The following is a 26,733-nucleotide window of genomic DNA, read 5'->3' on the forward strand; positions in this document are numbered from 1 at the left end:
ACTTAGGACTAACGAGACTATTGTTAAATAATAATATATTATACGTTGATTATGTATATAATGTATAAACGTAGGGCTTGATCCCTTGGCGTTCCTTAGAGATGGGATCTACGAAAATGACTCTAGGACATGCGGATATGTTTCTTCTTTAATTTTATGGAAATGCCAATTGTTTTTTGGCATTATGTTTTCCATAATAACACCATAATATATTGTTTTGTGTATCTGGGTAAACATGTCGGCCTATATCTAAATCCCTGTCACAGGTAATTATATAAAACTATAAAAAATAATGTTCATATCTTTCATATAAAAGACGACCTTGTTTGAATCAAGTGATATCGTGGCTCTAATTAGTCATAATTATTTAAAAAATATACTTTTATTATTACAGATTGTAACGAATGTTTCTTTTTTTATTAGGGACATAAAATAAATTCAAAGATAATAATAACGTTTTAATAAACATTTATTACAAGTAAGTAAAGCAACTACTTTTTGATGGTCCTTTCCACGAAGATGAGCATGTATGGTAACAATGACTAAGCTACCTTTTTCACATAACAAAATTTTTAATGATAATTAATGTTTAAGAACAGGACTTAACTATACTGAAGTATCCAGACATATCTCAAGTGTCAATCTTGACGTCTTAGGCGTTGCAAAAACATATATTTATTTAGACATTTAGTGATCTGTTTCAGAATACAGGAAGAATCCGAAGGACTTTGCGTGTTAGAATACGTCCTTTCTCAAGTCAGTTAATGTTAGTTTATGTTTTGAGAAAAGTCATATTCATTGTACTATTTTCCAGTTACCTTTTTTATGTATGTTATTTAAATAAAAGTATGTTTCAATGCCTCACAACACTAGCTTATTTGATAATCAAATTTGTTACACATGTTTTAATTACACTTAAATCAAAGGATATTTATTATTATAAACAAATCGCTTGCTCTTCTAATAAAGCATGTTAATTTCTAATATACAAAACATATTTAGTACTTCTATATATTTCCTACGTTTTGACAGATTATTGCTTTGTCCAAATTCATAAACGCCAATTAAATTGCTTATTAAATATACATACGAAAGCTAAATTCTAGGACCATTTTTCCTTATTTCAATGAAAACTAAGTCTAACTTTTAAACAAAACACGTCATTCAAATATACGCATATCTAAATCGTCAGCAAACACAGCGAAACCGGAATTTGACGGAAAAGGTTGAAATTTACTTTAGTTGAAACCTATAAGATTTAGTTTTTATATATATACTGGTCATTGTGTATTCGGGCATTTTCTATCTACGTATATGCTCAAGACATAAAAAGCTCGGTTTTTTTGATTCTAAAGTCCTACTATGTACAAGTGCTAATAACTTACGTTACCCGTATTTCAAAACGTACATCTTGAATATAGTTTAAAAAGCTGTACCAAATTTGACTCTATAAACTCTTACTGTTGGCATTGAAAACTGTTGTTACTTGATAAACGTTTTGGAATACAGGCTGTCTTAACGTAGAAATAATTTGTAGAAGTAATTACATTGTAACAATGTTTGATATGATGTACATTTTAAATACATAAATGTCAATTAGGTACATTCAGCTAATAGTTTTCTCATAATCTCTTAAAACGTCTATCCTTTATATTTACACTTTGACGTAACTGTTTGTGATTTGACTTTTCCCCGGGTTTTTAAATTACCTATTATATTATAGTAATTGTATCTGTTTTGTTTCCTAAATGAATAAATAAATAAATAAACAACATTAGTTCGTTTTAACGACCAATAGAGCAAGGATGCATGTACGTATAGTATTTGGCAGTCCTCAGTTACATGAGACTCTCATCACTGAGGTTGTAGGTTCGAACTCCGGTTCTTAGCTATTTCTATGTGCGCATTTAAGATTCGCTTGTACGGTAAAGGAAAACACAACGAGGAAACCTCTATGCCTTAGACCGAAAAAGTCGACGGCGTGTATCAGGCACAGAAGTTTAATCACCTACTTGCCTATAAGAGATAAACTATATGATCGTAGAACAAATACAGAAATCCGATACCCAGACAAAACGTTGTATCGATGAAGAAGTCTATGAGACAGATCTACTATTTCTACAACTTTAATTACTACATATATAGCAATTTAGAAAGAAATGTTTTATCTAGCTAAGTATTGAGACGTCCTGCGTAACATAAATATATGCATACGCAAAGTTACACAGGCGTCTCTAAACTTATATAATATATGTTTTCATCTTTATGCAATGTTATCATGGGATAGATAAATTAGGTCGAAAGGGTGCGTTAGTACCACTTTTATTTCAACCATTTCATTAGGCTCGACATTCCACCAAATACCATTCCACCATTAAGTACAACCTCATAATTTCGAAAGTGATTCCGATCCCCATTCTTAATCTAGGTTTGGTGGATAGATGACGTCATTTGTAATTTTTGAATCGGAAATTTATTACAGATTGCTTCATTTTCCATATCTTAGTAGACCTTTCTTTTAAATTTAGAATTTTTAAAGTTTTGCAAATGCTATCATTACATATTTATGTTTGGTTCCTGACACACGCGTATTGGATTAAATAACATTTTGGTTGTTGACTCAATCATCCAGAGAACCCAGTGAAGTATTTAATTAAAAAAAAATAATTAAAAAAATAAAGTTCCGTACTCACTGGAGCATAAGACACTCATAAGAATACTAAATAAAGTAAATGGTTGTAGGTTGTCCAGATCAATTTATTTCAGAATTTGTCGATATATCCTGTAGTTTGGTAGTTATAACGAACTAATGTTGTCAACTCCAACTATTATGTAACTACATTTGTTAACAGTCATCACTAAAATCTCAACGGTATGTCCAAGAACAGTTTCATACGCTCCCCGATATCCGTGATGGAGCGGTCGTCCAACTGCTAGCTGTCCGTGACGTCATCAGTGACGTCGTCGATTTCGTCATCAAGTGGTTGGCTGGTCAGCGCCGCCCAGAGCGGGGATCGCGCGCCGGGTTGCGCCGAGCCACGCCGCTAGCTGTCGCCGGCGCAGGCGGCTGCGGTAACCGCGGCTGCCCCCACAGCTCCAATGGCCCCGAAGAGTATCGAACCCACTTCCTTGTCTGGGGTTATTTCCACCTAGGACAGCAATATTTAAGATAGAAGGAAAAAAACAGACACCGCAAACATATTAAGAAAACATAGCTAATAGCTTATAAAATTAGTAATAATACATAGCTTCAATCCGTTTAAAAAATGTTTTGTTAATGTGTAAAAGCTATGTAAACAAAAGACAATACTAACCACAAACATAGTTGAAAGGATGGTTGTTAGGATGTATAAGACAGAACAAAAATAATGCCATAGGTAAAAATATAGTATAATTTTTTCTTCAATAGTATATTGTAAATTATGTTAGAATATAACTGTTAATAAGTCGTTAAAGCTACATTACAGTAAAACTAAGCGATCAATGTATGCCGAAAAGTAATATTATGATTTGATAATTATTATATAAGTGTACTAAACCTTTTAGAAGTTTTTCTGACTAGACAAGTAATGGAGGATGTTTACATTTCATATCAACAGCTTTTATAGGTACTTGAAAATCTGAGTAATGCCCCAAGCGGATCACGTTTGATTCAGTAATGTTCGGTCTAATGATATATGATTACTTTAAAATAGACATAATAGCAATTTTTATACGTACGTACATAATGATTGTGCAAGGCTTTGTAGGAAACGTGAACCAGTCTTAACTAATTTACTATCATATTGTGATAACAAGAGATCCAATCAGAGAAAAATAAATTGTTTTAATAAATAACCTTAACAAGAAATAACCTGTGAAAGCGTAGTTTGTTCCGGATCTGAGCGTTCTTCCAGGACAGTGTCCAATTCGAGGGAGGGAGGCGGCCGCGGAGAGCGGACGAGACTGACCGCTCGTTGTCTATTCTTCATTGGAGACATTCTCACTACAGATAACTCACCGCGATCCAATTCGCAGTTACGGCGTCTTGCGCGTTCCCTATTAACATTTATTTTTTATACAATCATTGTATGGGATATTTAAAGCAATCTTTCTAATAGTTCTTGGCATACCGTATTAGAATGCTATCTATCTCTGTAGATAGCAATACTTAACTTTTAAAATGAACATAAAATACGATATACATACATATCTAACTAGTCTGGCCATAAATACTGTTACATAAACAAAAATATGTTTTTCAACTTTTTAATTATTTTGAATTTGGAACACGTAAATTACTTTAAAAACTTCTTTCGATTTTGCGCCATTTCACATATTCTTTTCGTTTTCATTATCAAATTACAATATATGTTAAAGAAAATAGGGTTGCACTGATCGCCTTGCACAAAGTGGGTATGGAGCCGTCGGTCATTTGCCAGACACTTCAAAAGATTGGTATCAGTCGTATGTTCGTATGTCGTACTATTAACACATCCTCTGTCGAAAACCAAAAAATATCGACCATTTCAAATATAATATTTTTGCTGAGACTTAAATAAATGTGTAGGTATACATTTTAATAATACTAAATATCTTCATTGAAAAATATGCATTTTCATTTGTATCAGATTTTATGGCTGAACTAGGTACAATCATGAAGCAGTCTTGATAAGCCTTACTATATCCATATCAACAAGTTCTCCTTAAATTGGTAACACATATGCATACTATTAATATTAACAAGGCCCTACACAGTCTCGTTTTTCATGCAAGAAAGGCAAGAAGTATATATTAAGAAGACCAAGTGACAGTCATTTTGTTCTCGCCGCGTGAAACGTCAGTCGAACACATAGTAACGAGGGTCAAAGATATATGGTTTATGTTGCATTATACGACTCATCCCGCAACTGCAGAGAACAAAGCTATGTAAACTTTGTTATTGTTTTGTAAAAGCAATGTTTTGTTCGTTAAAAAACGTCTAATTAGATTAGTGCCTTTGTTTTTTTAAATGGGATTTATAATACAGTTACTAAACGATAACTGAATGAATAATACAATTATTAATCTTTTTATTTGCTCGTTAATAAAACATATACAATATATATATATATATATATATAAAAGTATAAAACATTATGAAGAAATATTTATAAGGTACATTGTACAGGATTTGATCAGTTTCCTGAAACATGAATCAAAAATAGTTTTAAAAAGCTTTCCGTTTAAACTTGATTGATTAAAAATTATTTCTTGAATTGTACGATATTCAGCATTCGCTCAAATATACACAAGTGTTAAAGAAAACATTTAACAAGTAATGCATTTCAATAAGAAGTTTGAAAAACCAATGCTAAAATTGACCGAGAAACTATGTGATTGCTCAAAGAGAACTAAACTACCTTTGGTTTAATTGCGGATTTAGGCATCTATTCACGTTTCAAGGTGCACAGGCAAACGTCAAAGTTTTCCACGAATTGCGAGAGTTCTAAGAATAAATCAGAGGGCAACACTAGACATCTTCGTTTTTTTTTGTATCTGGTATATTTTATTTCTTTATAGAGCTGTGTTCGCCTAGCGGCTTCAGCGTGCGACTCTCCTCCCTGAGGTTGTAGGTTCGATCCCTGGGTGTGCACCAATGGATTTTCTTTCTATGTGCGCATTAAACATTAGCTCGAACGGTGAAGGAAAACATTGTGAGGAAACTGGCTTGCCTTAGACCCAAAAAGATGACGGCGTGCGTCAGGCACAGAAGGCTGATCACCTACTTGCCTATTCGATTAACAAATGATCATGAAACAGATACAGAAATGTGGGGCCCAGACCAAAAAAGGCGTAGTAGCGCCATTGATTTTTTTAAATACTTTATTTCTAAAACCTCTAAATTAGATTAAAACTCGGTTTAATGTATGCACAATACTACTACTAAAATGTAACAATATACAGTAAAGCCATAGAAGACTGCTAATCGACTACAAATAGTGTTAAGTAAACTATTAATGTTAAAGATATTACAAAACACATAAATGTTGACACAACGCAAAGGTTGAAGTAGTGTCATATAATAGGGAATTTAATCTTGAGAATACCAAATTCCTGTCGCGTAAGAGAACATTAATAATTACCTCGCTAATTTCGCCCTTCGTCGCAAACAGCAAATAACTGTCAGAGCCAATAATGGAAAGCCAAATATGCAGGACACGATCGGTATAACTATTGATTCGGGTGACACTGAAACAAAATATTAGAAAAATTTATGTATATTCGTAGGTCAATCCAATTATGCCCATGTCCCTTCTGTTATTGAGGTGCGTTAACAGATGGATATAGATTTCACAACTTATGATCTTTGTTTCATCGCGCATTTTCGAAGTCTTTGCAACCCCCTGTGGGTTGCAAAGACTTCTGGCATTGACAGACAAATTTCTGCATAATCTCTTAAAGACAATATTATTGGGCAACCAAAAAAGGAAATGTATTGGCGAATTTAAGGTAGATCTTTAAATGTCTATGGCATGGTTATCGTTCGGGATATTGGTGCATCTCGACAAAACTAGACAGTATAGAAACCCAATATCTTGTGTCAGATAAAAAAGCAAACGACAGGCGAAAATTGTTTATGTAGAAACTTCTACAAATACAATTTTTACCTATAAAACGAATTCAGTATGAATATACAAAAAATTGATGTTTGAGAAGTCTCTCGAGTACGAAAGTAATAACTTTGTTGGAGGTTACTATTTTCAACTTTGTCACTTTGAAACGAGTAATTTTAATAGCCAACAAAATGCTCTATCTCCAGTGTGAATCATAAAACTCAAAGTTAGAGTGGATGTTATATATAGGAAAACTACTGTACATGAAATAAAACGATAAAATATGTACATGGATTACATCAGAGTAATGCAGTGTGCGTTTTGTAGTACTTATTGTGCATATTTTTATGAGCAATACATAATTTGTTATATCCTCCGAACCGAGACTATTTTTGCTAAAATTTAATAACTTAAAATAATTGTAATACTATTTTTATTTGCTCTGATAGTGGATAAGATACATTAATTATAATCAGATATGTCAAAACAGCCTGCAAAATAATTTTTAATACAATAACTCTGATCACTGAGGTCGTAGATTCGATCCCCGGCTGTGCACCAAAGTACTTTCTGTCTATGTGCGCAATTGATACTTGTTCGCACGGTAAAGAAAAACATCGTTAGGACTGGCATGTCTCCAATCTAAAAATTGACGACAGATCTCAGTCAGAAGGCCTAGAACCTATTTGTCCAAAAGAAATGACCAATGAAACGGATGCAATCTGAGACCAAGAACCATTTAGGGTTTTATTAGTTATTTATAATGTCGTAATATAAGTCAGTACGCTGATAGCCTATAAGTGAATAACTCTTCCGATTTATAAAACCACTGGCCCATAAAATCTAATTACCTACCCTTGAAAGCATAATATAGTATGTGATCCAAACAGGGTAGGTAATATAATATGTACGTTCACTGTACAAACACACCGTGAACGTAAATATTTATCAAATCTAATATCGGTAATAGTAATAACTAAACATCATTTTCAGCTATAATGCGTAATGCAATAAATGCTGTATATTCTGTACTTCAGGCAACTCCCCATTACTATGAACGTTTGTAAATTAATATCACCGAACTGAAATATATAAACAAAAGATGTAGCTGCGCGTTCACTTGTTAATAAATAACACTTAGGGTGAGATTCATAGACACAAGCCCGATCTCTCCCATCTGCCTTAAAGGATTGTGACAGACTTTAAAAGGTATTTGATTTGATAAACGAGAGTCACTTAGCGTTAAGTCCCGAATATTATTGTAACCCTTAACTCGTACAAACCGCGTCACCTGGGTTTTCTTACTACTGTTTTGTGGATAATATCTATTATGAAGTTTAATTCCTCAACTATTTTAATAGCTACTTTCTACGAATATGTTAATGGTCAGAGTCCAGACAGGGCCAGACTTCAGGCGAAGCTTTATCTAGCTGTGCACCTGTAGAAACACAAGAACTAACTCCCAACCAATGAACTAAATTTCATTTGTTGCAGTTGACCTCATCGAGAAACTACATCCAGCAGCGTTGATTAAAAATATTGTAAGGTGATATATTATAAAACACATACATTTTTATATGTGTGTTCATTTATTAAAAAATACGTGATAAAGAATTTGATATTTAATTTTATGGGCTTAGCCTAGAACCCGACATTATCAACAGTGGTTGATTATTGGGACATCTATATATTATTAACAATATGGTAATGAAAATGATTGTGAAAATCGGACTCACCAGTGGGATAAATGATGATGGGTGGTCGTTTATTACTATGCGTTGATTTTGCAACTGTTATCATATTACTTGCTGTCGGGGTCGTTGCGTTGGTAAATTGGTTCAAACTAGATAGAGCATCTGGCGTCGTTCTTGTCATTATGCTGAAACAGGTTTTATTAAATATTTTTGTGATCAAATACCGTAAAAAAATCTAAATAAATATTATTTAGTTTTTAAGGAATGTGTCTAAGAATTGTGGGCGATTACTACGTCCGTTTACCTAGGCTTTTTCACAAAACAACACGTACGTAGTTTATTTGGCCTACGATTTAATTATCAAATTGTTAAATTCACAGTTAAAATAAGAAGCTTAATGTGTCCGATGAATTGCTGATTTTTCATGTTTTGTATTTAAATTACGTAAGCTATTATAATTCAAATTAACTTAGTTTTATTCCTCAGTTATAAAATTACAAAAGCTATACCATATTATATATGTAATCATTGAAAAAACAGCAAAAGAATTCGGAAGGATAATATTCCTTCTACATTCAAAGTGTACAAAAATAGTTGGCTTACGTCTAATCTTTTTTCGTCCGTGTTAATTTTACATGTTACAATATTCTATTAGAACCAATATCTTTATTGATTAAATAAGTTGATTTATCCAATGATTTATGTTGTATTTAGTGGTGCTCTAACGCATTATTTTTATATAAGACTTAAAAGAATGCGATGAATTAACGGAAAAGTATTTCCTTTTAAACAAATGATTCCCTTATGTTTTTGTTTTCTCTAGTTGAAAAATCTCGTTCCATATGCATATGCATTCGACGTTCACCATTTGATGAAAAAACCAAAAGGGCAAGCCAAAATTGAAAACGTAACCTTTATTGTACTTTCTATTTCAAATAATTAATCGGTAGTTTGCATATATATAACCATACGAGATGTTTCTAATTCATGTGATGAATTAGAAACATCTCGTAATCAAACTCAACTACAATTTATGCATTGGCTAATGAAAATAAATTCCTGATGTAGTAATAACTGTATTTCCCATGAGTTCCCAGTTACTAGCAATATAGATAATTATTTAGACAATATAGAAATTTATGATATCGTAAGTTACCTATATAAACCTAGGAGATGTTTTAAACTCATCACAATTTATGCAAACTGCTTACCATTGGCTAATAAAAATAAATTTCTGATGTATTTTTGTAGATAACACTAAGTTTACTCTAACACAAACATACAGTTTTTGATATGGAAAACAGTATTACTTTTAACTTCTCTCGGGTAAGTCCGAAATCATTGTTGGTCGGGAAAATATTACAACTGATGTATAAAATCACTTACACGCCAGTGAATCAGTGATCTTGGTACAGATATAGCAATGGTTAAGAAATCTTATATTATAATTTTAGAATATCCAAATCAATATACAAAGTACAAGCGGACTGGATTATGGTATGTAACTATGACGACCTGGAAAATCAACAAAAATATATTATATAAAATAAAATTTTGTAAATTTATATCAAGAATACACGTTTTAAACGGATTGATGCTATGTATTATTATTATAAACTTATAATTATTTTACTTAAAATATTTAAAATTATGTAAATAATTATAAGTTTATAATAATAATACATAGCTTCAATCCGCTTAAAAAGTGTTTTCTTAATGTGTAAAAGCTATGTTAACAAAAGACAATACTAATTTATATCGAGTTAGGTAATAAGTAAATAATTTAGTTTGTTTCATTATTAAATTTATTGTTATAATTATCTTGACACAGTACACGTAACAGGGAATACACAGGCGCCCTAAATACAGTTTTAACTGGATCAGAAGCCAAGGATACATGATTGTTTTGTAACCTGTTTATGGCAATGAATTATTATTATTATGACAGGGTTTTTAAATCTACATATGAAAGACTGAAACACAAATAGGTGTATCGGTGAATATATCAGTACGTAATGTGGAGATAGACTGTTCGCTCTATATATCTCTATGATTGTGAAAATATGTTTCTCATCTTGAATACAAACCTATTTTGTTTGATTTAGTACAAGTATTGCTAGGGATTCCTATTATGTACCGTTATATTTTTGATTGAGCTTCGATAAGGTTTCAAATGTTTGAAATGTTGCGAATGAATATAGAATGATATAAATTCGTATCCATAGAAATTTATACCTGTTCTGAAGAATAAAAATAAACCGTATTTGTATTAGACTAATCAAATATTTTGATAATACAGAATGCATTATTTTGTATACAATGGCTGATAATTAAAATTATCTAGGTGAAATGGTATTCTTAAAAGTTCGTTGAGCCTTCTGACAGTATCTGTCTGACTGCCCATTGGCTATATCACTTAAAATAAGATGAACAACCTGATCATGTTCTATAAAAAACAAAAAAAGGATGTTTCTAGATTAAATAATGTTTAGGAATAAAAGATATTTTTACTGGGAAAGTACTTTAGGAGTATTAAATGAAAGGCGTATAATAAAATGTGTATACAACAAATAATTATTTTTTTCATTATTACGATATAAGCATTCTACTTTTAAAATTGCTTCTATCGCTGATAAACGACTACACATACAAGTGGTGTCGTAAAGCTATATGTAGCAATTAATGGTTCGATGTAGTATGCCTCCTACATTTCATGTGTTATACACGAGAACCACAAGTAAGATATACTTGATAAAGTTTTAAATATACGAACTACGTACGTTATCCATGTTAACAGTAGTAACGCTTTCTGTAATAATAAATAAATTAGCTAAAGGCTAATTTATTAATTCAGCTTTTTCACATTTTTTCGTTGGTTATAATTTGGATTTAGGAAAATAAAATATTTCTTTCTAAATCGATGTCTAAGAAGCTTTAACACCATTTATTTCAAACAAAGTGAATTCCTATTTTTAAACGCATACCATGGAGATTATCTTGAGAAGTAAGCCTTCATAAATTTCTATTCCATATAGCTGGCAATTTATAATGTAATATCTCTCTTGAATTAGTTTCTAAATTAAACCAGTTTTTTTTACGCCGTAGAAATCGTACAAATTTCATATATTTTTGGTGTTTGGTTTCTGTACCTGCGTTTTGTACCAAAGAATTAAATATTAAATGCACGTAGTCTAAAGTGAATATAGGATGAAAAATGCTTGGAATATTTTTAAATGTTGCAATACTGTCGCAGCTGAGCCCTTCATGGCGTTTGTTAAAATACCTTACATTTTCTTAAGCTCTGCAATTGTGTAGACTAAATTTAGGAAAGGCATTCGACGGGCATATTTCATTAAGTTTATCTTAGTTTTCAACTTAAAATTTGAACGCTAGCCAAAATTTCATTTATTCTAGATTGTATTTTAAGTAAGAAATTACTTTTTATATCAAACTAATACGTACGACTTTCGAGAAAATTCTTTCGGTCACTTTGTGTGTAATGTTTTAATTTTGTTCTTAATTATTTGGTAAAGTTCAAGTTTTTTTTTAATATAATGGCAATAGTTTAATAACTTTATGCCAGTTTCAAGTAAAAGGTTGGAAAACTACACGCGAGAAAAAATAGACAAAGACATCAAAAGGTAACAAAGGGAAGGGCTAGTAAAAACGAAATATGTACATAAACATATTACATTTTAATATTATTATTGATTATGAAAGAAGATAATACAATAAAGGATAAAGCATTTTAGTCGGAAGCGGAACATGTAGTAATTGTAAAGAATACAGAAAGGAGGTGCGGTCATATTGGGAACAAGAAAAGAAAACATGGTCGAGGTCACAAATATCTTCTCCACACTCACAAATATTGGTATCAACGATACGAAGCCTTGCTAAATGATGAGGTGTACATACTAGTCTTAAACGCATTCTAGATATGATAGAGGTGACCAGTTTTAAAACTTTTAATCTATGAGAATAGAACCATGTTTTACTAGGGATCCTGGGTTGAATTTCAGCATAATGTTTGCCTTTGACCTCGCTGCTAAAGTGCAAGTTCTGGCATAAAGTTAAAACTATTGCCATAATATTACAAAAATAAAAAAGCCCTATTTAAACCACATATTTTTTTGTTCTTCAGTGTTCTACATAGAACATTATTCATTGGCAAAGTCCTAATGCATATCTATATATTTGTTGAAGTATCAATCAATTGACAAACGTAACCAATAAAAAAAGCGCGGGCATTCGGTTAATTGAGTTCTAGTCGGCTGTCAATGGCATGACAGAGATTTGTATCTATGGTAAGCTTACCAATATCGCAGATATTGGCTAAACATATTGTATTGACATTACGGAAATAAACAGTTCTATTAATCAATGTCATACAGGCCTTTATTAGTTAAATAATATTTAAAGTGACATAACGGTTAAGTTTACAACATTTAATAAGTAATTGACGTTTATGAATAATTAAAATCACCTATGAATAGAATATATACCTACTAATACATTTAAAAATATTATATGTACTAGGAATACACTTCAATTATTAGTTCAAATTAGAAAATGTTACTATTATTTTAGTTACAAATATTTAGTGTTAACATTAACTCGTTAAAATTTCAGTTCCATAACCGTGAAGGTACGAGGTAGCTGCAATACTTTTTTATGTAAACTCGATATAATTTTGTACAAAGAACCTGGTATTAATGCCGTGAATCTGCAGTTTTCATATCATTAAACTCACCCCAACTAATTGAAAATACCACGGAAGTCTCAATTAGATTCCTTAATCTGAAAATTATGATATTACTTTTAAAACCTGAACTATGAAGTAAGTTATTTTTGGAGGTTTGTAACGTGTAAGGGTTGAACGCGAAACGTGACGAGACGAGCGTCCCGTTACCATGCCTCCCGTAAACTGAAGCTGAAACAAGGCACTGGGTGCATTTCGTCCAGCGACCCGAATTCCCTAGCTATTAAAACAAAGTCGACTAAACACGTCGAAAGACGGAAGATTTAGGACTTTAGTAAAGTTAGATAAAATCATCGCCATGTTGAAGTGATAACGTTTAACTTTAAGGGAATTTACACAAACAATCTTTGAGAACAGATTTAAAATTACGCTTACGGTAATTGTTTAATAATTATAAAAGGTGAAAATCGTCGAATCGAGTAATCGATGAAGCCTTAATTTTACGGGTTACGTCAGAATATAGCTTTAAAGAATGATTAGAGTTGTTATTCGTCTCGTCTGGACACAAATATACGTCTAGACTAAATAAATAATTTATAAATGAGTTTCCTTACATTTTAACGATTTGTACTCAACTTAGGCAATTAAGGCTTGGGTTTATGAGTGAGTAATAGGTGTTGGAGTCGTAATTACCTAGTGTTCGAGTGCCGGTCACATGGAGACGAATCCGAATAATTTATGGCACTAACTGATGACGCTCATACCGTTTATTATCTAGACTATAAATTGGTTTATTTATTCCGCTTTGTTTTGTAAATAACTAGGAAATCATTTATAACATTTACGTTGTTTTGTTAAATAATTCATCGTGCTAAAAACCCAAATCTTCTGTATCATCGGGGTACAGCTGTGGCCTAGTAATCGTCTCAACTCTATGGTCTGTAAAAACTTAACTGGTCTGGCAAAACGCGCTTTTCGTCTTCTTCTCTTGCGTGTGTGTTCTCACACACTCAGATATTTATATCTGATTCGTGATCATTTCTGATAGGCAAGTAGGATCAACTTCCTGTGCCTGACACACACCGTCGAATATTTGACTAAAGCATGTTGATTTCCTCCCGATTTTCCTTCATCGTACGAGCAAGTGTTTTATGCGCATATTGACCTCTGGTGTACACACGAGGATCGGAAGTCCGTCCTGAGGCATTAAAGTCGCACGCTAAAGCCACTAGTCAACACTGCCACGTACTGAAATACGAAAATAAATCGTACATAATCTAATTAATGAAAAATCTTATTGAAAGATAACGTTAAATAACTTGAAAAATGTCATTCAATCGACGTTAGATAAAAGTGTCTGTTTTCAGAGTCGACTGAACAAGTGACCATTACCCTTATCGCTCTAAAAGCTTTTAATACCTACTTGAACATAACAAGGGTTACTACTTTCATTAAAGACTGTGATATGGGTAAGTATAAGTATAACAGTTCATATTGTTACAACGTTCTTTTTTATTACTTCAAAAGTCACGTTGGAGGTTGTTCTACACACCATTTGCTTCGATATAATAAGCCTCTGATCGAGCCTTATGATTTTGGTTACATTATGTTTAAGTTGTTAATATTAACTGCTCAAATCCCAAAGGAGTGTCCTCCAAAGTCCTCTTTGTTACAGTCTTCCTCACTATCTTTTCTATTTTATTTCCAGGCAATATGTTATTTTATAATTAAAATTCTAGTAATACTAGAGAAGGCCTCTTAAGTAATCATTTTTAGATTATTGTTTTTCCTGTAATACGTATCGAGCATCTCTTAGCTTAGATTAGTTAAAATAGACCAAGTAAAGGGTGGTCGCCATCGTGTCACGAGGCGGTACATTTTATAAGGAGACTAAAAGTCAGTCATGCAGTGCGTGATAAACTGAACTATAGTTATATACAATATTAGATCTATCTATTATCTAACTTACTAAAAGTATAACTATAATTCTTTTAAAAAGTGTTTGAAGTGCATACAAACAAATAGTCTTTAGATAATTTTGACAAGTAGTTTAAATTCAGTTTCAAAGTATTATAAAATTTCATGTAAAAAAATAGTCTGACTTTTATTTATATAATTATTTTGGCTTAAAGGTCTCGTTACCAGACCATAAAATTTAAAAATAAAATATAATTATTAACGCACGAATGTTGTGTATATATATATGACTGGGCGTAAGAGAAATGAGAGCAAAGATTGTTGCCGGCCTTCTTAGTGCGTATTATAGAAAGAAGATTACATAACACTAGCTTGTGCTTTAAAAAAAACATAACATTAAAATAAACATTGTATACAATTGTTTAATCCAATCGAAAAACGTTTTTCCAGTATAGGAACTTTTAAATATTTATCATACGGTTCCGGGCCGTGCCAAAATGGATACGATATACTTTTTCAAAGACACTTTAAGCTGTTATTTCAAGTAAAGTAGGTCAATTAAGCTCAGTTTAAACTTTTAGTAGTTCAAAACTTATTGCGATACATATCACAAAGAGCATCAAAGAGTTCTACGTGATATAACTTTTTAAAATCCGTATAAATAGTACCTCTTAAGGTGGAGATAGCTTTATACTTACTTGAATAGATTCTCTCTTCTATTGAATATTAAGTTGGAAAATGAAATGGCTATCATTTTCCGGTGTTATAGAGCCGGATATTCATTTTACGAAACGGTTTTCGAAGTGTCATTTTAGAGGTTTTTATAAAAATCTATCGCAAGACAAATTTCTTCAATGTTTGGTATAAAGTGAAGTATTTAGTGGGTGTCACATTAGGCTTTATTATAAAAAGTGATTTATTATAAACTCTTTTACAAAAAAACGGGAACCTAAAGAAATTTACGTTTTAAGGTCAATTTCAGTTAATAATTAAATTTAATTGTCTGACGTAATCAGTATACTTATAATAATGTATAGTAACACGCATAAAGTGAATTCTGGCAATTGTTTTTGATAAATTCTGGAATCTCGCTGTTGGTCTTAAGGGCCTTTACAGCTCAGCTCGGGCTGTTTTGGCGAGCATAGCCCGGCCTGACATGGCGTTTTGTCCGGCGGCTAGCGCACGAGCGTCTCCAGTAAGACTCGAACCGCGGCTTCGTCGCGGGGTGGTCAATCGCCTGAAGGGCAGTTTATGAAAAACGAGAGTGTTTGGAGTTTTTGTTTTTGATATTTGTTCGTTTTCAGGAATATTAGAGATTATATTGTCTATTGCTGATTTGGATATCGTTTTTAGCAATACCATACTGACATAATAACATAATATTCAAAAACATAATGCGAATCGTAGATCTCTCTGCAGGACTTAATGTAACATTATTTGTAATAATATACTAAAAGATATACAGTACAGACGAATAAATACAACTTGTTAGCATCGCTGTAAGTAAGAAATATGGGGTAAAGGATCTTAAAGATTTTTATCGTGTACCTAAATACTTAGGGAGTAGTATATTACAAGGTTTACGGTTCAAACATTAAATAACAGCTTTAAGATCTGAAAGTAAACAGTTTAAGTCCGTATTTTAGAATGACTTAAAAAGAAACTGCATTTTAACATTTTTATATAAAAATTGCTGCCCCCGCGAACGTCGTTTCGTGATTTTTTTAAATTAGCGTATCTTTTTGGTAGCTACATACTAACATATACTCCATATGTATATATTACTATGCTACCCCATAAAAACTGATTGCTTGAATTAAATAAAAACCTAACAACTAAAAACAACTCAATTTATTTATAGTATATATAAAGAGTATCACTTCGTTATTAACTCTTAGTGGAACCAACTGCCCCTAGAATTTTTCCGAAAATTTGGCTTTTGAAGGACTAAAACCATTTAAAATGTCAGCAATGCAATTGCGAATACCTTCAAGGAACTTGTTCCTAGATTGTATTTTATACGAAGGAAAAATATGACTAGAAGTATCTATTTAAATTCTGTCCTATCTGGTTTCCAATTTATTTTAATATATTTTTTCGCTGAAATGTAAAAAAACATTAAAGATAATTAAGAGAGAAGTTATTTATACAAAACACAAAATTACATTACCCCCAAGGCGCGATGAAAAATAGGATTTAATTTTTTCGCCTAGAAAAGGTTAAATTTAAAAAGACGATCCTCTAGTTAATATCTTCTTTTTACCTTATTTTGAACTAAGAGCTCGTTTAATTATATAAGGCCAAGAGCATCCTGACTTTTAATCTAGCTTTAAATCTCACAAGCATTTATCTGTGGTTTTAGATGCAGATAAACTGTTGAAAAATACATAATTAAGTTTAATATTATTATGCAATATTTTGAATTGATATTTACGTTAAATTAATGTCGTAGCAACTGATGTTAATTTAATAAAATAATAAACTATGTTAATTAATGTTTTTAGCAATGTCGTTAAGTCAATGCTAGTTAAGAATATATAGTCCAATAGAAGGCGTATTAGTTTAGAAACGAAAAAGTTTTACATTAAATTAAAATTTCATTAACAGCACTTAACACTAACTTGAAAAGTAAATAAGCTTTATGAGCCTGAAGCCTGCCCTTCAGTCAGCTAATTGCGCTTTCTTTAGCACTTACAACGACCTCGAGAAAATTTAGTTCAACCGGCAGCTTAAATAATTAAAAATTAAATTCAAAAGGGGTAGACGATGTACCTGTTCTAGTACTTTACTAAGCAAGGCTATCCCGCCTTGGAACGAATAATACGTACTAAAATCGTTAACATCAAAGCAATAATATTTTATAGGTGGTTGGTACTACGTAGTTGGAACTAAAAACCAGATACAGAGATAAACATGACATTCGCTTTCGAAAGTATTTGTAAAGTAAGCCACAAGTTAAGCTACCTTAGAATTGAAAACCAATAATTTTAATATTATTGTAATGAATATCGACGCTTCCGTGGACGGAAAAATTATAACCAGTTTATTTTCCACCGTCACTTTTTTATAATTTTATTTATTTTCCCTTTAAATAAATAAAATAAAAGTGAAATATATGTAAGACTCGTGTACATACGTTGTGTAAATACGTGTGTTAGAAGTGCCATACTTAATACTTGACGAAACTAGCGAAAAGTTGGCGGTTGCAGTGCGGAAATTGACATTAGCCGGAAATAACAAAATTGAAAAAAAGTTTTCTTAGTATGTTCCCTATCTATTCCCTTATTTCTGATACAGAAACTCCACTACCAATCGGGAAAGTACGTGTGTGGTACAGATACTTTTGGGCTTTCACGACTTCAGAACTTCAATGATAAAAGGTGTCTCTAAGGGCAGATTTGTTTCAAACTGTTATGTTTTAGTCGATGAGAGTTCAAGCATATGTAAAAGTGACGCTCCAAGCGTAAAGTTCCCAAGTGACAATTCAGGGAACTTTAGAAGATAATCATAGTATGTATTTGGTACGGAAAGCTAAATTAAAACGTAGTTTACTTATTGCAGGAGTGTTAGCATACAAGCATTGTTGGAGTGGTTATTGTTTCTCATTCGTTGGAATAACGAACGTTCTGAAATATTCACTGTTATTCTAATTTCGAACAAAAATACCTTGTAGCGTGAATATTTTAAATATTTTTCATTCCGACAGCGATTTGTTTAGTTTAGTATAGTGCAAAGCTTTTGTTGAGTTGCTATGTTATATCTTTCTCTATGTATGTGTCTATTAGGTCAAGCTTAAAATATATTTGTACATAAATGTATCTTATGTTACTTAGTCTAAGTAGACGTCAAAATAACTTCATTCCTATAGGTAAACAAGTACACTTATAACACACTATAGAACGTCAGAAAAGAAGTTATTTAAATTCTAAATTTACATTTACTACCAGTTCGCCAGTCAAGGGCATAGAGCGGGTAAGAAGAACTGGCAAGAAACTTTCCGCCACTCTTTTTAATCGCTAAGTTTTGAGTCATACAAATTGTTTGAAATGGAGCAAATAAATTCCATGGATTAGGATCATTTAAATATTCGCTTATTTATAAAAAGCTTTATGGATTAATTTACGTTTAACTATAATTCACTGATTTCGCTTGAGAGTTTGTTGTAAAAATGAATACAATTTCCATATAAGGGAGCCTGGTTGGGCTTAGGCATGATATCGAATAAAGTGAAATAATGTTTTGGTTGGAAAGTTTTCGAGTTTATTCGTTATAAACATACCAAAATATATCTTTATTAGTTGTAATATAAGTCTAGAAGGCCTAATCTTTTGTAATCGAAACTGGTCACTACTTTTATGTTACATAAAAAGTTATGGTTTAAATACTTTGCTTTGCCAGCTTTGCGAAATAAACTACTTAGAATTTAAAAGTAGTATAATAAACAACCGTTGACATTTTTACATTAAAATAATATAAATTCAGATCACGCAAAATAAGAAAATTTTGAAGACAATAAATCTTATTTCACGGTTCATGAGACGGAGTGCGGGCGGAGTGATATTTCGCCATATTGTTTTTGCGACGGAAGAAAACAATAGATTTGTCAAGCATTCAATTTTACTCCCTTCATTACGATTTTATTAATATTTAATATCACAACTCGACGTGTCTCGATAAAGGTTCTGACCATACTAAAATCAAAAAGCTTTTCAGTCTTTGAAAGTGTGTCATCGACGTTTTGTGTGAAAAAAAAAGGTATTATTTTCGCCGAGCGAGAAAGCATCCATGCTTCTAATATTGGTGCCAAAGGCCGACAGACCGGCCAGTTATAATCGTCCTATATAGGAAGATATTTTTTTACATGTATATAGCAAAAACTAAAATTAATGATTCAATATGTCTAATTCAGCTGTGCATTGTGATGGTGTGAAAGTGAAGGTATTTACGTACGTGAGGGTGTGATTTATCGATATGGATGTTATAATTTAATAATTAAATGTATTAGAAAACAGATTTTCCGTCCCTAAAGGGGTCATACAAGTGTCATTGTTAACATAACAGAATTGTGTAGATATAAATTTGCGAGCTATCAATACCAAGGAGGTATAAGAATATGTAATCCATTAGGAATCCATTGTACTGAACTTCGAATATGCCGTTGCAATTTGTGAATTACGAACTTTGACCTATATTTTCAAATTCAATCAGACGAAACTTTGCCCATACTATCGAGGCCGAGGCTCAAGCCCAAGTTTTCATGCATTATACTAATTTACTGATATGATATTTAACTAGATAGGTCCACTTTCGTTCCTGAATACCAGTTAGCTATTCATGCATTAATAACCGTATCTGCGGCTGGTTAGTAGTAATAGCCCGGAGTGCCTGGAATCGATTTTTAGCGATCACAGCTCATCGCCTACTAGCCCGTGAAGGAATTTATCCATACTTTTGAGACATTATTCCTTCAGGCACCTGAAGGAAGATAATATTATCTCGAATATTTATAGAGGCGGAGTTTAATGGATTGCATGAAAATACAGTGAGCCCTCTTGCAGATAATACGATATTATAATACATAATATACCCGATTAAAGATTTCAGAGTTGCACTATTTGTAATCTAGCGATCGGAATTAGGTACGTGAAATGTCTCCCATTGTGCACAGTAGAACTATAATCAAAAAAGGCCTGTTTTTTGTAAGAACATATTTGTACACCTTTAAATGAGCTATTATTATTAGTTTATGCATTGGGTAATAAGGTATTAGGTGATAAAGAAGATGAAATTCCTTGTGTTGTATACTGATTTGGTTTATTATGTGTGTAACTTTGTGAATAACTAGACTATTACATATAAAAAACGCAATGAACATGTTTCTTAATTGTAATCACCGAAAATGTAAACATGTAGTACGCATTATGAGCAAACATGAAATTCCCTAAGACCAATATATATTTTTATAATACAGTAAGTATTATACCTACCTTGTGTACCTTACCTAGTGTATTTAAGACCGCTTCATGTTAGCATATGCATGTCACGTCGCATCAACTTTTTTTTATTCTATAGAACATGGTGCAAACAGGCAGGAGGCTCACCTAATGTTAAGTGATACCGCCGCCCATGGACACTCTTAATGCCAGAGGGCTCGCGAGTGCGTGGCCGGCCTTTGTTCATCGAATTTATATTACATACTAAATACCCAGAAATTCTCCTAACTCGGCTATTAATTAACACGAACAAGTTGTTTAGTTTAAGTTTAAGCCGTGCACATCGTAAACTTGTTAGCGTAATTATGGACGAACATTGCAATCGAGGCTGGCTCGTATCTATATAATGAATTCCCTAGAACATGGAGAGAGTCCGATAGAACGCATCGACGCTCATCACCCTTAGCACTTGTCTGTAAACCCGCCCTATAATATTAAAACCTGAATATAGAACATAAATGCTGTTGGGGTGGCTCACGCCGAGTCGTACTTTCGTCCCTCAAATCGTGCGTTCCCACCCCGGCTATCTTGTTCATAAATGGAATTTTCTGTATATAAAAATTGCGCAATTAATACTGGATCATACGGCATCAGTCAGAAGAATGATCGACTTAAAATAAAAATCATAAAGCAACAGTTACATAATGGGGCTAAGAACCAACTGTTGACGCGCCTTAGTAATTTTTAACACGGGGTTATAATTAGCTTATTTAAATTGTCAGTCTCGTCTTGAAACACAGTTGCCTAATGTAATATTAGGTTGTCAGCTAACCGAAAAAACCTAACCTAACACTCGTTACCTTATAAATAACAACAGTCTACCAACTTACCATAACTTTGTTTTCAGGCTCTTAATTTGGTTTAAGTTTTCATTTTCTTTGTTTGTTTATTACTGTTATTGTTATTTTTTATCTCTTAGTTTTAGTTTATTATTATTTTTTAGTTATTATTTATTGTTTTATTTTATTTTGTGGTTGTTTGTTTAATTTTCTTTTTTCCTTTGATGTATTGCTTATGTTGTAATGTAATTGACGTGTATGTGTGTTAAATTGGAGAAATCATATTTTCCTGTATTTTTAAGGCAAACACATTGTTTTAGAATGTATGTATAAATAAATAAGACCCTATTATACAAGCGTATAAGAAAATATCTTAATTGTTTATGCATTATGAATTTGCATTCTTTGTTTTTGAAACTTAAAACAAAACATCTAATATGTACGCCAATTAGTTTCATTATTTACATTCTAATTTTTTACAGTAATGTGGTAAGAAAGAGAAAACGTTGAGTTACTATGTAATAAATACGCGTTGATCCGTCAAATATTATACATTTAAATGTGTAGTACTAACATAGAAATTATTTTAAACCGTAATGAAAATAAGTCGATATGTTAGTTATAAAATAGCATTACCACCGCGGAGATTCTTTGGGTGAAATATAAGACTCGCAATAAAACGGGTAGATGAAAACGAGAAAGGGTGTGACATAGGGATTCCTTTTGTACCAAAAATAAGGGATAACGTGTAATGGGCAAATAGAAGTGATTTTCGGAATTTGCCGGGCAAGCTTGTTATCAGTAGAGCCTTTAGGAAACGTCATCTGATTAGGAGTTAGTTTAATTTATGATCTAGAAATTTCCTTTGAGAAACTCCATCGGATTCAATGATTCGTGTTTCAAGCTACTAATATAGTTGCATTTTTTTATACTTCAATTAATAGAACTTACTAAAGGATTTCTATACTTTAGAAGGTTTGTTTAACGTAACTGGTAATAATAAAAATCGTACTACATAACTTTATGTAATATTACGAAAGAAACAAGAAATTTATTTTCAATAGAAAACAGCAATGGTTTGTAAATTTCAAAATACAAAGTTGTAAAGAGCCATGACTGGAAGATAAAAGGAAAAATACGCAACTTGAAACTTAAATAAGATTAATTTGCTAAATAAAGGAAAGGAAAACAACAGCCCAAATAATTAACGACTAGAATTAAGTTTTATATTTACATTTAAAAGGTACAAAATTGTGGTTTTACTTAACTAAATATTTTACATTCAAAATACATTTTTACAAAATTTCATATACATATAACAATATATATTACAATCTCTCACCTTTGGAATAAATCTTATCTAGAAACTGCAATACATACAGAATCTCTATATTCAATTGAAGTTCGCGTTAACAATGCTTGTATTATGTAGACTATTTGATATGTCAGCTGGAACCTTATCACCGGTAGTCAGGAAACTGTCAGGAGTGGAGTCTATAGGTATGTGTATTTCTATTATTGGGACAGGTTTCCAATCAACTTCAATTGGTAACTACATAAATACCTAATGCTAAAAATAATGGTAACCAGTGGTAACTTTTATAAATAAACGATTTTTTTTATGTTACGTTGGCACATAGCGCTAGACTGAGCCTTTGGGTATATGACACAAAACATTTTGTATAAGTTTTAATGTACTAATTTAAGTTGCTTTGATATACACGATATAGAAGGAATATTTTTATTTAAATAATAACTATATTCTCTTTAAACTGCGTTTATTTCACAGACGCGATACTGTGAGTAACTCTTGTTTTAGATGTGATTAAAATTCAAGAGACCGTTTGATAACGACCATAAATTATTCCACCCAATAATCTTGCACAATGGGTTGCTATAGATTATTTATTATTACAAAATCAGATAGCTTTACAAAGCCAATTTTAGGAGCCGAAAATGATATGGTTAATTCGCATCACAACTCTTTTGAGGTGTTATATGTATTTTAATGTTTGAATTTCGAAAAGATTAATATAGTCTGTACATTTTTCGGATAGTTTTTTTCTAATCAAAGATAGAATTTTAACTTGTGTAGAATATTTTCATAGTTTGTAACTTAAAAAATAAAATACGGGCACCGAGTTTTATATCCACATTTTGTTTATAAATATGTACAAAATTTGTGGTATTAGCAGCTCATTTCAACACAATTCGTGTAATCAGCGAGCTTTTTTACTCTTATCTCCCCCGCTAGCGATCTTTAAAAGCCTCACAGCTGGTGCTTCGAAGGCGAGAGAAATGGCGAACGAGGCTAAAAACGCCAGAACTGCATACCCGGCGTATATTGTTATCTGTAACAAGATAAAGATTTATTTTACTCTGTGTATCCTGCCAACATTCAAATAAAAAATAATTGAAGTATACATTTGAGCGGGAAATGTTAAAAGACAATTGCGGTGCCAAAAGGCATTTATTTTGTGGCATGTATTTGTTAAACCACTACATTTAAATGTGTAATTTTAACAGGGATTTTTTTAACTAGCAAATTGTAGATTGCACCGCTAAATACATGTACGTAACACGTATTCCTAATTGTACCTGTAGAATAGGTTTAATGCATCGTAATAAAAAGAATAAGTCTGTAAAATGTACGAAGAAGTTTAGTTTGCGCGTCAAGGTTAAGAACATAAATATCTACAAGTTTCTGTGTTTTTCTTAAGTTTATCTATGAATTACGACGTTGCCGTCTTGTGCATATGGCATAACAGGAGAATAGTTATATCAACGTAGTTACGAGTTTATAAGTAAGGAATTACCTCCTTATTCTTAGCTAAGAATAACTATTCCTAATATAAGGTTCGAATAAGTAAGTTTTTATTTGCACCACTGATAGAACAGGTGTCTGTAAGCGTTTAATACTTTGTCACGACATTGTAAAAGCTACGGAAAGTACGAAAAATTAAATTTAGTATTGATTAGATAGATTTTACGGCAATATTCACTCGAATGTGTATCGCAGGTGGCGGCACTCAGCAGCAGCGGCAGATAGAATTGGTTCGCATCAACATAATCTCAATTTTCAATTCTCTGTTCCGCAGCTGAAATTATTTGATAACGAATCGAATTTGATTTCAAGCGACATTTATTCAGAATTGCTTTACGGAAATTAATCTGATGTCTATTTCAGTTATATGCAAACGGTTAGTATTTACATATTCCGGATATAAATTATATATTTGAAAGATTGTATTGATTTATAAAGGGACTTCCGACTTATCGCTATGACTTTTACTAATAATAGACTCTCGGAACCGGTTAAAAAAGTAATGTGCCAGAAACGTACGTATACGTGCGTAAACATTATAATATACTTTTAAATATATATATAATCAAGCTTTTTACGAAAAAAGTTTAAAGAGAATTAGTAACAGGCTAACATGAATCTTTCGTTTTTTCATTTGTGTTCAAAATTAAATAGGAAGCGCCTCTTTAGAATCGCTTTACCCGAGAAAATATTTTTGTGTAATCCAGATTAGCAATTAATTTATGTCTGTTTATGAACAGTTCTTGAAGGCGGCGGCTTCCGTAAAACTTCGAGAGAAACTGAAAAACGAGCTTAATTGTAATTTTTCAAGTTTTAAATTGCTTCTGAGACCGTTAAATTTCTTTTTCGTTTGCTTTCGGTTCCTTGATATTGTTTCTAATTGTGTTAGTGAATACAGCCGAGCTCTCGCGACTTGGACTTGGAAATTACTATCACAGTTTTAGCTTCGACATCTTACATTTCAATAAATAATATAATACCTGACAAGCTTTCATAATGCGTTTCTTCAGCCATTGAAACAAATTCACCACAGATCCAATTAGAACTTAAAAAGGTTTTACTGTTCTACGATTCCATTAATAGTCTTAAATTAATCAGTGTTAAATTACCAAATAGTTTGATTTATACTGAGTAGAGATATCAAGTACGGCTGTAAGTGCTCTAATCCTATTTTCAATAGCGTAGGAAAATGAAAAGTTATTTTCGTGAAGGTTACCATGGACGACAAATATGACCGCTGATATAAGAAAAATTGCTTTTGTGCACTGTAAAAACTTCTTAACACAAATTTAGACACACCAATATTTTGTACGAGATCTCAAAGTAATAATGAAATAATTGCTGTAGTACTTGATAGATCATTATTACATATTTGGTTTCTTAAATAAAAGAAAACCATATCAAGTCTTATAATATGGTGTCACTGAAATCAATACATTGTAATTGTACGCATCGCGCTGGCCTCTATGTAATGGATTTTATTTATAATGATAAATGTAAACGCTAATTACATTATAACCCGACGGTTCGAGAGTTTTTCAACAATCATGGTTACTACAGTCTACTTAAGAAGGTTTTATTAAAAATAATATTTTACTATTCATTATTTCATAGTCTGTGGAGCATAGGGCGAACAAATAGAAAACAAAACATACATAGACAAAACAAGTCGGATTAATTAATAAAACGGGCGCAGAATTGTCATTGTCACCTGCCATTCAATTTTTTCAATAAACACGTATAAATTGTAGAGGACGCGATCTCAAACGTACGCTTATAATGGCAATAAGGTAACTTCGTGGTGTGTGAAAATAGCCTTGTGTGAGTCGAGATAGGAATATCTGAGCTTAACACTCGGGTGTTCTACATTAATGTGACTTTAAGATAACATTTTCTTACGTCAACGTTCCATTATTTATGCCTCTCGTGAGCACTTCAATTTAAGTATTTTAGTGCTTTGAGTTATTATTCACACTTTTTGTATTAAATCGTAATACTTTTATGAGCTTCGGTTTGTGTTTCTATTCCGAAAAATGGACATTTAGATCTCAATTTATTGAAAATTACGATTTTTAACATGTAAATACAGTTACATATTTTACACAGTTATATATTTTATTTTTGAATTTATCAAAGTATATTCATATAGTTTCCTGTAACAATTGCAATAAAAATATACTTACTCGAGACAAAATCATTATATGTATGTTGTGTAAGTTTCATAACTCACAGATTTTTGCGTTTGAGTTATT

General features: G+C 31.9%; 2 protein-coding genes across 2 annotated transcripts in view; both read right to left on the minus strand.

Moving 5' to 3' along the window:
• Positions 1-1,287: 1,287 nt before the first annotated feature.
• Positions 1,288-13,159, minus strand: LOC123707176. The gene is made up of 5 exons (XM_045657016.1): positions 13,020-13,159; positions 8,312-8,454; positions 6,105-6,210; positions 3,855-4,038; positions 1,288-3,149 (listed from the first exon to the last, which is right to left on the minus strand). Exons 2-5 carry the CDS (start codon positions 8,448-8,450, stop codon positions 3,045-3,047), a joined length of 534 nt encoding a protein of 177 aa, XP_045512972.1. The 5' UTR covers positions 8,451-8,454; positions 13,020-13,159; the 3' UTR covers positions 1,288-3,044.
• Positions 13,160-23,673: 10,514 nt separating this feature from the next.
• LOC123707367 (nose resistant to fluoxetine protein 6-like) overlaps positions 23,674-26,733 on the minus strand; it is a 63,782-nt gene continuing 60,722 nt past the window's right edge. Inside the window, exon 13 of the mRNA XM_045657368.1 lies at positions 23,674-24,008. Coding sequence (XP_045513324.1) covers positions 23,877-24,008 — 132 coding nt within the window. The 3' untranslated portion in view covers positions 23,674-23,876. The remainder of the gene's footprint in view (positions 24,009-26,733) is intronic.

Source organism: Pieris brassicae, chromosome 3 (genome assembly GCF_905147105.1).
Source record: "Pieris brassicae chromosome 3, ilPieBrab1.1, whole genome shotgun sequence".
NCBI classification, from domain to species: domain Eukaryota; kingdom Metazoa; phylum Arthropoda; class Insecta; order Lepidoptera; family Pieridae; genus Pieris; species Pieris brassicae.

Bases quoted from the DNA above. Each gene is read 5' to 3' on its own strand.
- LOC123707176 (XM_045657016.1), bottom strand. From the start codon at position 8,450: ATGACAAGAACGACGCCAGATGCTCTATCTAGTTTGAACCAATTTACC. The intron at 6,211-8,311 runs GTGAGTCCGATT...ATTTTGTTTCAG, and splicing joins CATCATCATTTATCCCACTG to TGTCACCCGAATCAATAGTT. The intron at 3,150-3,854 runs GTTATTTCTTGT...TTGCTGTCCTAG, and splicing joins AACAAACTACGCTTTCACAG to GTGGAAATAACCCCAGACAA.